At 44.8% G+C, this 15,242-nt stretch overlaps 1 protein-coding gene across 1 annotated transcript in view; it reads left to right on the top strand.

Annotated features, from left to right (window-relative positions):
* The window catches only part of LOC107555324 (pro-neuregulin-3, membrane-bound isoform-like), a 377,395-nt gene that overhangs the window by 338,802 nt on the left and 23,351 nt on the right, over positions 1-15,242 (top strand). Inside the window, exon 5 of the mRNA XM_016238082.1 lies at positions 9,835-9,861. Coding sequence (XP_016093568.1) covers positions 9,835-9,861 — 27 coding nt within the window. The remainder of the gene's footprint in view (positions 1-9,834; positions 9,862-15,242) is intronic.

Raw genomic sequence — 15,242 nt, 5'->3', positions numbered from 1 at the left:
GTCAAAGATGATTGACAATTAGCATACAGTTTGGATTGACGGTATGGTTCCGTTCTGGGCAAGAACTCCCTGCGCATCCATGCAGCCTAGCATGGATGAGAGCAGGGAGAGCAGCGATAACAACCCCAGGGTAAACAGAACAAGAACCAACATAAATTTATTGCAGATATCATTAAATTTCAATAATTTTATGTACACATTTTAGAATTAGTCTGATTCAAAGGATAATCAGAAGGCTGAATCCTGACTGACAGAGGAGGAGCTGAGGATGGAGGAGGGTAATTAGCTATTGGGCAATGCGAAAACTGCGATAACCCTCCAAAACAAAACCATATGCTGATATCCCCCAACACAAACTGATAGCAAAATCTCAAAGCCTAAAGCAACAAGCATGTTGCCCTTAACCAAATGACAAAAACAAGCATGTTGCCAAAACCTGCATAACCTGTAGCAACAATCATGTTGCCTTTAACGGATGACCTAATGAGTATGTTTTCAATACCTTAAAAGTTTAAGCAACATGTTCTCAACAACACCAAATAGATAAAAACATGTTTCCGATTCAACTACAGCTTTAAGAACAAGCGTGTTATGAATAACGACCGGATTGCTCTGGAACTTCAACTGAACAACGACCATTTACCATTTTCTCTTGGAGCTGCGCCACAGCAGAATTGATTCTGTTTTCACTATGGTCATTATTTTCTGCTGCTTAAAGCTGTGCTGTAGTGCTATAAAATAAAGGCGACTTGACTATGTTAAAGGGAACATAACGCACACAGTTTCGGCCAATCTCATGTTAATCTTGAGTACCTATAGTGTAGTATTGCATCATTCACATCTCTGAAGAGTCTTCAGTTTTATCAGATTTATAAATTAAGATACAGCTTACGATTTTCTCCGAAAACAGCCGAGCTCCTGGAGGCGAGCTGTGGGCGGAGCTGAAGAGTTGCGAGCACTTACGGGCCGATTGGCAACAAACATAGACATTGATGCAGTTTTACAGCGGTTCCTAGTCATGACCAGGATCTTTTATCGCTGGGACTGCTCTGACTTTCAGTATGTACAAATCCAGTGTCAGAATGTACCTTGTTATAAAACATTTGTCACCGAAGTGACGGGAACAACAAACATGCTCGTGAAACTCCGTTGCTGCACTGGAAAGAACAAATTGCATCCACTGTTCACATAACACTGAAGAAGGTTATTTTTTCCACACATCCAAAAACACACATCTTTAGAGACAGTCTTCCCGAGCAAGTACAGTAACTGCAGCACTGCCGATGACTTCAGTAAGTTAACCATGAACGAAACTCATAGAGTGGCTTGCTCTCGCTAGGGTCGCTAAGTGTGAAAATCCAACTCTTAACAGTGACCCCCCCCCCCCCCCCTTTAAGCGCAGCATATGCAGCGACAAGCGTGTTGCCAGTGACAACATATAAGTACCACACATTGCCAATAGGTCACATAAACTAGCACAACACAAGCATGTAACTGAAAACAACTAAACGAGCCTAAGCAAGACAGATAGCCTTAGCAACACACATGTTGCCAAACCTGAGAGCATTAAAATGAACTTAGCTTGTGAAGACGTTCGAGAGATTGAAACAAAGCAGCTGTGACGGGGATGCTTGATCTCTTGATATCCTTCTTGGAGATAAAGTTCCCATCTGAACTTATTCTTGAGTCAGTTACATAACTTGTGGAGTCCATGTCAATAATGTAGCGATGCGTGAAGTAATGTTAACTCAGTTACTTCTGTATCACGCAGCTTATGATCAGTGCGGTGAATTCACGTGTTTAAGTTAACGAACTTGAATGAATCAGAGGTGAGTCCATTGGGGAAATGAATTCCACTCGCTAAATTCCCGATCCCACATGTTTTGCCTGCTGAATTCACCATTTAATTAGTTATTGAGCAATGCGAAAACTGCTGATAATACTGAGTGACCTTAAATATGAATGCTTATATAGGTGTCGTATTCCTATAGTTAGATGGGAATCAGCTGAGAGTCAACTGATGCGAGCTTGACTAACGTGACCTGCCAGAACTAACACTACGCTTGATGTCTACAACGGACACGAGCGCTGTCGTGGCGCAACCACAACAGCTTGAAGTTGTCTAATATGGCATGCTCTCCCTGTTACACTAATAGTAGTAAGGCTTTCTTCTGTGTAAACTTTTCCTTACAAGTACAATTTTAGCTGTATTATTTGTGTCCCCTTCAAAAATTGCTTCTGAGAAATGTTATGTTTATTGTCCCCCCCCCTCCCACTGTTAGACGAAATTTACGCCCCTGCCAGCAGGCTTTCTTGGTGCAATGAGAGGTGATGTCATGTCCCAGATGCCTCATATCACCAAAATTATTATAATTTAGATGTTGAATAATGCAATGAAAACTGGATGAAAACGGATCTCAGTTGAGAGAATCGGTACTGTTGCCAAACTCAAATATACTGATATGTACTGTATATGTAGTTACTTATCTGAGGCTTTGACAGTATTGAAAAAGCCTTCAGCAATGGCACATGCTGTTATGCAGAAGCTGCAAGATTATGAGCAAATAAGACTATATTCGATTTCCGACATTCATGAGAAGGAAGCAGCTTTATGGGATGTGGAGATATTTGATTAGACTTTGTTATTATCCATTTTCTTTTAGAGAGTGATTGTAGTTTATGATCGTCTCTAAAATTATCATATTGCTTGTTTTGGAGCAGGAGGCCAACTGGACATCTGAAGTCTGTAGACCATATTGAAGATATCCATTGCCTTTTCCATTAATACTCCACTGTGTAGAGGAAGAGCAGACAGGAGGGGGTGATCAGATAAAGCCCAGGGGTGACCTTTGTGTGTCTTTGAGTAAGGAAGAGAGAGAGAGAGAGAGAGAGAGAGAACAGTTTCTTTAATTTTTGATTTTTTACAGTGTGTTGTCTTTATGAGGAAACCCCCAATTTATCGTGAATGTGACATTTGTGGATGAGCACACTTTTGTAACACTTAAAAATCAGGTTTAGAAACTTGTGGACAAATAAGGATTTTTCAAACTCTGCTGCTCTGTGTTTCACGTAAACCTGACTGAAAGACGTCACTCCGGACAGCGTGTTGAGTCTGCCGGGCTTTCAGCTGTTTGGAGCAGATCGCGACGCAGAATCAACGGGGAAATCACGCTGCGGCGGGACATGCTTTTACATCAATGAGAGGTGGTGTACAGATGTAACTGTGTTAAAGAAGATGTGCTGTTCAGATCTAGAAGTGCTCTTCATTAACTGTAAGCCTTTCTACTCGCCGCGGGAGTTTTGCTCATTCATTCTCGTAAGTGTGTACATTCCTCCGCAAGCACACGTGAGCTCAGCTTTACAGAAACTCGCTGATCAGATCACAGACACAGAACAACAACAACCGGACGTTTTAATCATTCTTGGGGACTTTAATAAAGCAAATCTCTCCTGTGAACTGCCAAAAATCCGTGCCCAAGCGCGTTTGACCCCCAAAGCCCAGTTCGTATGACAAGTGTGATCGCTCTGCGGTTCATTTAGCCGTCCCTGGCTCGCTTGGGAGAGGGGGCCAGAGCACAGTTCAGTTCAGTTTCAATTAATTGAAAAGAGTACTGTAGTAATAGAAGATGTTTGCGGTCGTAATGATGACAGTAGCGCACACAAAGTAGTAGCTGTTCCGTGCTCCGGCGCGGTTAGCGATCACACTACATGCCTACCGCACCGGAGCACGGAACAGCTACTATTTTGTGTGCGCTACTGTCATCATTACGACCGCAAACATATTCTATTACTACAGTACTCTTTTCAATTAATTGAATTAAATCAAGTATATTTAGGTTCATAATAGGTCTAGTTCTCACCTTATTGATAAACAGGAATTGTAGTTTGTGAGTAAAGTTGCAAATTCTTTCATTATCATCAGCTGCCTCTGTAATAATCCTCTGATACATGCAAGTGAAAATCGCTGCACTGCATAAATTATAAATTTATTAGGCAGTCTAAGTGAAAGTGGTTTTCTCCCAGTTATTGCATACATGACGTAAGCGTGCTCCGGCCCTTAATGTTTAGTGCAAGTGTGAGTGCAGGCCAGAGGGGGAGTGGGGAGAGGGGAAAATCGTGCTTTGGCCCGGTTCAAGGCAACTGTGCCTAGTGCAAGTAGTGAACCTTTAGCAAATGTGGTTGTAATATTGAAAATTTCATTATGCACATTATTCTTCGTCATGAATAATCACTTAGCCTGTAACATTTTATCTCATGTTAATCTCATGTTAATTGCTTCCTAAGCTTTTAGTGTATCTCCAAATCTACAACTAATTAATGTTAGGCTAAAACATTCTGGTTGTGAGAATCCTTAAGTATTCCAGGGATGAACAACCGAATGACTCTAGGACTGCTCAGGGGCTTTCTCTGCTTTAGATGTGAATCTAAACTGATTCTATTGCCATGGCATTCTCAAAGCCACCCACTCATATGTGAAAGCTCACATGCACATATGCATCCAAAACTCATCCAGGCTTTGACTCTGATGTTGTTGGTGTAAGTAAATGGGGTTCAGCTGGTCGTTTGTAGCCTCAGGCTCTCTATGGGTAGAGTTTATGGTCTCTCGTGGGTTCATTTACATCTTTCTTTTTGGATCAGGAGTGCAGAAATGTGTTTCGTTTTGTTAAGGTTCTGCAGCTGAAACTGTCTCTCTTTATAGGTAAACATTAACGTTGAGCTAGCAATGAACAGTCGCTCAGTGGGGTCTCATTAAGCCTCATTGTATTGCTCAAAGATAAGATTAGATTCTGATGCAACAACTGCATAAATCATACTTAAATCAAATCTAAGAAATGGTTGTTTTGTGTTTTGTAGATTCAGAGCTTTAATTCATGACTTATGGTGCACTGGGAGTTAGTGAATGATAACATTTAGTAAACATCTCAAGTCTTTTATGCTCACCAAGACTATTAAAATTATTAAAAATACAATAAAAGTAATATTGTGAAATATTATTACAATTTAATAAAATTTTATACATATATACTTTTTAATACATAGTGTGTTAATATTTTAAAGTGTCATTTATTCCTGTGACGGCAAAGAGAATTTTCAGCAGCCATTACTCAAGTCTTCAGTGTCACATGATCCTTCAGATTTATTTTAAATATTGTAATATCTTTTAAGCATTCTATTATAAACATTTTAATACCTTTCGCATTTTTCATCGCTTAAGAAAATCCATGAAGTGGTTCATGTTTAGTCAGTTTTCACTGGTTTTACATTTTAATACTTAATTCATGATAATATTATGACAATATCATTATTATTATCATCATTGAAAACAGAATGATTAGCCTATTCAATTGCACTTGAAATGTCAAAGTAAGTTCAGCGACGAAGTGTAAAGAACCCATAGATTTAGCCAGCCCTCTAATTCACCCATAACACCAAGCAGAATGTGCAGTACAGGACCTTCTAGTTGGAGCTCAGGGAGTTTGCTGCCATCTGGTTGAAGAAACCTTCCATTTGGCATCACATCACCAGGGAATGACTGTGGAGAAAAGCAGAACATCAGAGGAAATGCAGTGAAATTCACTGTCCTCCTTCCTGCGCTCCTGCTTTGTATTTTACTCACAGAAAGATCTTCCTTTCTTATCCTATGATCTCATTCGATCGTTTCTCTGTGCTTTGCATCTTTTTTTCTTCTCATTGTATGCTCAATGTGTTTGAATGTCTAAAATTGCTGTCAATATCTGAAAAGAGTTTCTATTTTCAGTTTCTTTGCTGTGTTATACAGGCTAGTATTGACATGTTAGCTTTGACTGGAAGATTGTTTCCATCTCACATGACCCCTGGAAGGTGAGAGGGTTGTTTGATATGCTCAGACCAGCATGGCCAGTATTTAACTTCTGCTCAACATGTTTCACTAGTCCAATTTTCTTTGAGCACAGACGCAGAAACTTTTAATGAGCCAGCGAGCATTTGTGTTGAACAGGTGATACTGAAGCTAATGAAAGCAACAACAGCCCACTCAGATATTAAAGTCTATGTCTGGATTTCTTCTTTTTCATTCTGTGTTATATTGTAGGAACTTCTGTGCGAGAGTTGTATTTTCTCTTATGTTAGCTTTCGAATAGCCGCATGATGAAATGTGGCGACTCACAGGCTTGAGTAGACTGAGCAGCTGTACGCTTAAAATTAAAGGTTACAATTAGAAACGAAAAAGCATTTTACAGGCTGACAGCATGTCTCCACTGGATGCAAGTGGTACATCACAATGCAATAAAGCTAAATGGCTCCCATTATTATCAGTTCTGCTGTTTACAGTGGAAGAGCTTGTTGCTACTTTTCTCAGCGGTCAACGGTTGCTTCCTGTGATTCATGTCATGCCATGGAAGAACTATTTACACTTTCAAATTCTTATTTTCTATGGATTTCTATGAGTCTTTAAAGAACCCAGAAACCAAACTGCTGTTCAAAGAACCTTATAGCCAACTCAAGAACCTGTCTTTGCTGACAGTAAAGAATGGGATGATCAATGCAATGGTTGAGACACTATTGAACATCACAGGGTATTTTAAGTTAATAATTTATTCATTGTCATATTCAAGTTACATCTTTAAGGTCTCAAAGTGACAATGTATAACATTTGTCTGGGACTGGCAAAATAGAATCCACAGGAAAAATGAAATCCATCTTAATTCTGACAGGGAGATGTCAGTGGAGGTGTGTCTGTCTGCTGATAAAATAAAATAAAAATGAAAAGGAAGAAATGAAACGCCTTCCAAAAATAGCTGATTTAGACTCAGTGAAGTTGTGTGTGTATCTGTGTGTGTATGTGACTAGGGATGTAAAAAGGACACAGTCAAGGACATGGTTCAAAAAGAAGAGAGAGTGAGGAGGATGGTGACAAGACACCCCTGCCCCATCCCCCAACTCCAAGGCTGATTTTATTTTTTGATGAGATGTCAAGTTCTCCATTACAAAGCGAAGATCTTGAAAGGTGTCCTCCTTGAGATAAAGCGATATCATCTTGTGATTGGCAGTGTTGTGACCCTTCAACCAAACTCCTTATCAGCTCTTGCAGACTTAAATATTGGAGGTCATGTTCTCTCTATCTAAAATTGGACTTTACTAAATGTATTTGTTTTTAGTTTTCTTGCATCATAGTACTTTAGCTGTAGTTCATGAATAATTTCAAATTTTAAAGAAATTCTCATTTTTCGTAATTAATAAAATGGTGATTAATGTATTAATAGCACCATCAACTTAAAATACAAGCTCTTTGCATATCTACATGTTGCTGAGAAATTATTAATCAAATACAATATTGCTTTAGTTGTAAATTATGGATGTTTGCTAAGCTTGGATCAAAACTGACCTAGGAATGTCAGTGTTATGCAGATTTTGAATGAATCAGGAATAAATCTGTTTACGACCAGGTTTCTCTCCGTTTGGGCAAAGAAAACAAACCTGCAGACAACTTCAATGGTTGCCAGCCAAAAAGAAAAAAAAAACAGTCATAATTCACTGCATTAGTCTGGCGGTATTTATTCTTATGTTGCATAGCACTAAGCCTCAGGATTTACAAGGCGTTACAAGGCTACCGGGTGCAATTACATTTAGATAAAGTGAGCACAATCACCCCACTTCTCCTTGATAGAGAGACAGATACTGCCGAGTTCCAGAAAGAGTGTTTAAACGTCCTCCATGGTAGGACAGATAAATACCTGAGACAGTCTCATTCAGTAGATTAATGTTTCATCACTAGCCCTCGTCCCAGGTTGACATCAGGGGACAGTAAGCACAATTTGAGGCACATTCCCAGTGAACCTGTGGCTGAGGCAGTTTAATATGAGTGTTTTCTCAAGGACGACAAGAGAAGCATCAGTAGCCTTTTCTGTCTTCCTTCCTTTCTCAGGGACACAACTGATCTCATCTGAGATACTGAGCGGTGTGTAAAATCAGCAATTGGGTACTGTAATATATGAGCCACTTATGGTAAAACATGACTCTATGTGTTTAGTCAAGTGGCTGGGCATTTATTCTGAGTAGCCAGTAACAGAAGGTGTGCAATTAGGGTGTTTGAGTCCTTGGTTGTTTGGAGGGCAGTTTAGAAGGAGAAAACCTCCCCAAAGGCTCATATCTTTAAACAAGCAGCTCCAAACAGGTAGAAGGTCTTATTTTTGGCTCCGTCTGCATGTGTGCGCTTGAATAGGGGAAGTAAATGGGCTTGAAACCCCACAGTCTGCACCTGCCTCACAATCTGTCTTTGCTCACATTATGACATCAAGGCACAGCCACTACTATACGCTCCAGCCATATCACTCCCTCACTTTTCCTGGATAGGTCAGAATCGTCGGCACGGAGCCAATGATGCAAAAAAGCCCTGTGCTTGTTATGGATGGAAGAGCATCTCACTGTGGACCGCTCACGGTGTTATGTTATAGAGAGTTGCACGCCTACAGGTTATGTTTATTTCTGCTGTGGATGCTGACAGTTTTTGAGAAGATTCCCGAGGGAAATTTGTTGGCATTTCCAAACAAAGACTCCCAAGGGCACCCAACACATATACATATTGACTGCAACTACCATTCCCTTCCAAATTTAAATATGCCATCATTTTCCTGTCAGACTTCTGTTTCAGGTGGGAGGTTTTGACTTGAAGCAACATCTTTTATAGAGCCTTTTACAATCGTCCAAACTCTGTCAAATTAGCCTAGTTTGATGGCATGCTGCGGAAGAAGGAGAAAGATGCATTCTCATAAATAAGAAATGGAGTAAAATCTTAAGTGTCTGACCGAAGAAAGCAGAAATGGTATCTATATCTGTCTTTGTTTAAGAGCTTTGGTTCTTATCCTACTGCTGTCAACACATCTGCAGATCCTCAGGAGATACAGTCTTGTATTCTGACTTCATACTGTTTTTTCCACTGCATTAAAGAGAGGCAAAAATAAATGTCATGCACTCTTAAATCTGCGACAGAGCATAGCTGAAGGAGCACAGCTTCCATTTCCTGAGCTCCTGGGAATTCTCTGGCATAATGAAGATGTTTTCCTGCGGTTTGATTTACAGGAGACATTAGCATATGCTGAATCTCTGTGCCTGGAGCAAAGGCAATAATATCATGAAATCAGTGATCATACCACAACTTAATATATCAACTAACATTCTAAATGCTCCTTAAATAAGGCTCTTACTGCAAAAACCTTAATATTTTAGTGTATGTTTGGTTTTCCTAGGCATACTCTAAATATCCTTAAAAATTGTTTTACCTGAAGCAACATTGTAAGGTATTAAGAAATTATTTTTAATCCCTGCCTTTATTATTATTATAATTATCATTATTATTAGTATTAGATATTATCATATTATATTATGTTGTTATTAATATAGTTATGTTTAGTTATATTGTAACAAACGGGGAAAAATATATAAATAAATAAATAAAATGACTTAATTTTGCAGTGTTGGTGTACCTGCTGGTCTGCATTCTGATCCAAAGCACAGAAGTGCTTCATGAATGTCAGAAATGTTTAAATGAACATTGATCCACAATTACAGATGAAAGTGATATTTTTTTATGTTTTATCTGCAAATGGTGAAAGGAAAACTCGCTCAACATTTCAGCCATGGTTTAACTTTACATTATTAAACATGAGTTTTCTGAAAAAGCTGTACACACAAATAGCAATCGCAGTACGGTCTTACGTAAATAGTAACCCACAATATCTAGGTATACAATGAGAATAGAATGCACACAATGAATGTCTCTAAGATCTTTTTCTCTCTCCTCTTTTTCTTCCCTCCCTCCTCCTTTACTGCTGCCCCCGTCTATCTTCGCTGGAGCAGTGGATCACTTGGGCATTGAGTTCATGGGTAAGAAAAAGAAAAAGCTTTTTCTTATTGGCAGAGTGATGAATCATGCTTACAGAGTTTATATGAACCAAGGCAACTGTGTATCTGCTTTGTGCAGCCGTGCTTTTCTTTTCATTGCATGTGTTTGAATGTGAACGTTCTTGTTATCTCTTTTGACTGTGCACTGTATGTGGGCTAAACTGTTGTTTTTCCTTCTTGACTCTTCACTACAGCCTCTATGAAAATACCGTCATGAATGCGTTCACATTTGTAGAGATACAATATTTGAAGCATAAGGTTGCTTCATTAACATTTGACAGGACTAGAATTACTAGTTATTTTGCTATTTACCAAAGCACTGTGGTGTAAGAACATGTCATTAAATTGTGCACTTAAGACTAGTTTGTGGTCAGAAATTAGTAACAGAGAGCAAATTACAAATCATAGGTGTCAGCTCGCTGCCTTTCATTTGCTCTCAAACTACTCTTCCCTCTCCTCCAATCACTTGGCTGCATTCCACTGCAGAATTCCAATGCTCTTTGGTCTCCTTGGAAACGGGATTGAAATGTCGAGAGAACAGTAACAGGAAACACTGAGGGTGAATTCATATTGTTGGCACAGTTTGAGAGGTAACACTGTCAGTGTCTGTAATATATTTGTGTTTAATAAAATGTATTGTGCATTTGACAATGCATATGTAGGCGAGAAGTTGAGTTCCCTTTCAGTCAGTCACATTCTACGTTACGTCAGTCGTGACTGACGAATTGGGATCTCGCCCGAGAGCCCAATCACCTTTGAGTGTTACTTAAACAAGCCAATGACAGTTGGCGTGCGTGTTTCGCCACACGCACCCCGCCCCGCAGCGCGGGTATAAAAAGAGAGCGCATGCAAACACACATCAGCTTTTCGCTCCGGAGCCGAGCCTTCTCAGGACGAATCTCCGCGAGTGTTTGGAAGAAACAGCTGGCGTTGGTGTTACGGCGTGTCAGCGGGGTTTGCCATTCAGTGCTGCTCATCTTCGGCGTGCTGCAGCTGCCATTCTGCGGTCTCGCCGCGACCTCCCCTGGGCGCTCTCTCTAAAAGAGTGTTTTCTTTTTTTCCTAAAAGAGCAAATGTCTGAAAGAGCTCCACGAGCGACGGGCGTCTTTTTAAAGATGGCTTCCCGCTCGTGCGTTTCTGGATGCGGTCGTTTCCTGCCTCCATCTAATGGTCATGATCGCTGCCTCTCGTGCCTGGGCTTACAGCACGCTGAAGCAGCGCTCATGGATGAGTCATGTTCTCAGTGCGGGAACATGACCATCGCGATGTTGCGGTCTAGATACCTCCTCATTAAAGGGGGGGGGGGGGGTATCCCCCTTGCCATGCCTAGCTCTTCCGGTTCTCGGAGGGCTACTTCGGTTCATGGTCAGGGAGACCTGAGGGTTACAGTGAGAGCTTCCCCGTTGAGTACGGCTCCGCGGGCCTCTCATTCCTCAAGCATTCCGGATGAGTGCGCTGGGTCCTCGGACAGGGCGGGGTCCAGCATCTTGTGTGGGACACAGACAGAGGACAGGATTTCGATCGCTGCATCAGAGGGCGAGCTAGGCTCTGACGTGCTGCCCCCGTCAGGTAGAGTGGCGTTGCCCGAGTCAGATCCAGAGCTGACCGCTATGCTTTCCCGGGCCGCCGAGAGTGTCGGGCTGCACTGGAGGCCTCCTCCTTCTCCCGAACGCTCGAGGCTGGATGATTGGTTCCTGGGGGCGCAGGCCGGGCATCGGCAGCCGCCTCCGGTTCCATTTTTCCCGGAAGTGCATGAGGATGTTACTAGGTCTTGGAAGGCACCTTTTTCTGCCTGAAACAGACTTGGTGCCTCCTCCGTCCTCACCACCCTCGGCCCAAGGGTATGTGGACATCCCTCCGGTTGAGTGCGCTATTGCCATGCAGCTCTGCCCGCAAAGCGCCGCCACCTGGAGGGGTAGTCCACGCCTTCCGTCCAGGGCCTGTAAGATCTCGTCCGCTCTGACGGCTAAGGCTTACAGCACTGCTGGACAGGCCGCTTCCACCCTGCACGCCATGGCCCTCCTGCAAGTCCACCAGGCCAAAGCCGGGTTTCTGTCACCCCGTGCTGCCGTCGGACCTTCAGCCCGTGGGCAGATCTTGCCTTTCTTCGGACAGGGGTGTCCCTTGGGCAAGTATCCAGGCATGTTGTTGTGTCAACAGATGCCTCTGCCAGGGGCTGGGGTGCCATGTGCATTGGGAATGCAGCTGCGAGGCTCCGTCCGGGGCCCCGGCTGCATTGGCATATCAACTGCCTCGAGTTGCAAGCAGTATGGCTAGCTCTGCGCCGCTTCAAATCGCTGCTGCACGACAAGCATGTACTGGTCCGTACGGACAACACTGTGACCGTTGCGTACATCAACCACCAGGGTGGTCTACGCTCCCGTCGCATGTCGCAACTCGCCCGCCATCTCCTCCTCTGGAGTCAGAAGCATCTGAGGTCGCTTTGCGCCGTTTACATCCCAGGCGAGCTCAATCGTGCAGCGAATGAGCTCTCACATCAGCCCGCCCTTCCGGGAGAATGGCGACTCCACCCCGAGACAGACCACCCGGCCAGGCGGCTCACCTCGCTCCTGTAGTTTGTCTCATCTCTGTTGCTAATGAGACCCACTACAGTTGTGTCATCCGCAAACTTGATAAGGAGGTTGGAGTTGTGTGACGGTGTGCAGTCGTGGGTCAGCAGAGTGAAGAGGATGGGGCTCAGCACACATCCTTGGGGGGCCCCAGTGTTCAGTGTTATGGTGCTGGATGTGTTGCTGCCGACCCGTACTGCCTGAGGTCTTCCAGTCAGGAAGGCCAACAGCCAGTTGCACAGAGAAGTGTTGCGCCCCAGCTGGACCAGTTTGTGAATGAGCTGTTGAGGGATGATTGTGTTGAATGCTGAACTGAAGTCTATGAACAGCATTCTGACGTATGAGTCTTTTTTGTCCAGGTGTGTGAGTGCTGAGTGGAGGGTAGTGGCGATGGCGTCATCGGTAGAGCGTTTGGACCGATATATGCAAACTGGAAGGGGTCCAAGGAGGGGGGGAGGGGAGACTTGATGTGGTGCATGACTAGCCGTTCAAAGCACTTCATGAGGATGGGGGTAAGTGCAATTGGACGGTAGTCATTGAAGCAGGATGGAGACGACTTCTTCGGGACTGGAATGATGGTGGTAGCTTTGAAGCATGTGGGGACAACAGCCTGACTTAGCGAGATGTTGAAAATGTCTGTGAAGACATCGGTGAGTTCCACTGCACAGTCTCTCAGTACATGCCCAGGAATGTTGTCAGGACCCGGAGCTTTGCGTGCGTTGATCCTGCTGAGGGATCTCCTCACGCTGTCCGGGGACAGCATCATCACCTGGTCGCCGGGAGGAGGTGGGCTACCTCCAGCGGTAGTAAACTCCATCATTTCAGCTAGAGCCTCGTCTACCAGGCACGCTTACAGGCTGAAGTGGAACCTGTTCGTCGTTTGGTGCTCTTCCCGCCGGGAAGACCCCCGTAGATGCCCGATCGCAGTCGTGCTTTCTTTCCTGCAGGATGGCTTGGAGCGAAGGCTGTCTCCCTCCACCCTGAAAGTGTATGTTGCCGCCATTGCCGCACATCACGATGCAGTAGACGGTAAGGCTCTCGGGAAGCACGACCTGATCATCAGGTTTCTTAGAGGGGCAAGGAGGCTGAATCCTCCGCGCCCTCACCTGTTACCCTCTTGGGATCTCCCCTCGGTCCTCATGGCCCTGAAGGAGGAGCCCTTCGAGCCTCTGCAGTCAGTAGAGCTTAAGTTTCTGTCATTAAAGACAGCGCTCCTCACCGCATTGGCCTCGGTCAAGAGGGTAGGGGACCTGCAGGCATTTTCGGTCGACAATTCGTTCCTAGAATTCGCAACGGGTAACTCTCACGTTGTCCTGAGACCGGATATGTGCCCAAAGTTCCCACCACGCCTTTCAGGGATCAGGTGGTGAACTTGCAAGCGCTGCCCCGGGAGGAGGCAGACCCAGCCATCGCTCTGCTCTGTCCCGTTCGCGCTCTGCGCATTTATGTGGACCGTACGCGGAGCTTCAGGACCTCAGACCAGCTCTTTGTCTGCTTTGGAGGTCAGCAGAAGGGAAAGGCTGTCTCCAAACAAAGACTTGCCCACTGGTTAGTGGAGGCTATAGTCTTGGCATACCAGGCCCAACGTTTACCATGCCCCCTCGGAGTGAGAGCTCACTCTACGAGAGGAGTGGCATCTTCTTGGGCATTGGCGCGGGGCGCCTCGATTGCAGACATCTGTAGAGCTGCCGGCTGGGCGACGCCTAACACGTTCTATAATCTCCGTGTAGATCCCGTGTCCGCTCGTGTACTCGCCTCAGGTAGGCAGTAACACCGGACCTGCTCGGTGTCGATCACGCTTGCTGCGCCATTCCCCTCTACGGACCGGATACATGCGCTCTTGTGCTCCTCATTCAGTTCCCCATGACGAACCCTGGTGGAGTTCCTCCCGCACCCTCGGCAGTCAGGCGTGGCGGAGCGCCAGACGCCAGGCTCAGCACTCGTGTGCATGCCCAAGGTCAGCCCCTGTGCTGGGCTAGGTGCCCGTGTGTAGTGATTCCCCCTTCGGGTGATCCCACATGTGTATTCTTCCACGGTACGGCTCCCCTCACGGTAAGCCCGTGTCTTTCCCTGGCAGTCGTTCACTGCCATCTCTGCAGTGTAGTGATCTCACCCCAGGTGGGTTGAGTCTACCGCAGAGACTTCCATATGTAGTACTGCCCTGGGCCAGTCCATATGTGTAATTCCACATAATACCTCCTATGTGCGGGATGTGGCTTCCATAGCGTCCCAACTGGGTACGCTTTCCCAGTGTTATCCAATGCACCACTGTATGGAACAGCAGTGGCGGACACCTCTGCCTAGCCGCTGTCCTATCTTCCGCCCCAGCTGGTGTGGGGGGACTTGCCGGCTTCCGCAGGGCACTGGAGGGGGTCAGCAATAGTGGCGTTTTCCAGACGGATCCCAATTCGTCAGTCACTGACGTAACGTAGAACGTGACTGACTGAATGGGAACGTCTAGGTTACTTGTGTAACCCTCGTTCCCTGAAGGAGGGAACGGAGACGTTACGTTCCGTTGCCACAGTTGCTGTACCACCGCTGTACGGCCGGGGCACGTAGTCTCGGCTCCTCAGCAAAAAACTGATGTGCGTTTGCACGCGCTCTCCTTTTATACCCGCGCTGCAGGGCGGGGTGCGCGTGGCGAAACACGCACGCCAACTGTCATTGGCTTGTTTAGTTAACACTCGAAGGTGATTGGGCTCTCGGGCGAGATCCCAATTCGTCAGTCACTGACGGAACGTCTCCGTTCCCTCCTTCAGGGAACGAGGGTTACACAAGTAACCTAGACGATTT

This window comes from Sinocyclocheilus grahami, unplaced genomic scaffold (assembly GCF_001515645.1).
Source record: "Sinocyclocheilus grahami isolate Dianchi unplaced genomic scaffold, SAMN03320097.WGS_v1.1 scaffold531.1, whole genome shotgun sequence".
In the NCBI taxonomy this organism is placed as follows: Eukaryota; Metazoa; Chordata; class Actinopteri; order Cypriniformes; family Cyprinidae; genus Sinocyclocheilus; species Sinocyclocheilus grahami.
Note: the sequence above shows the minus strand (reverse complement) of the source record. Positions and strands in the feature narration are given on the sequence as shown.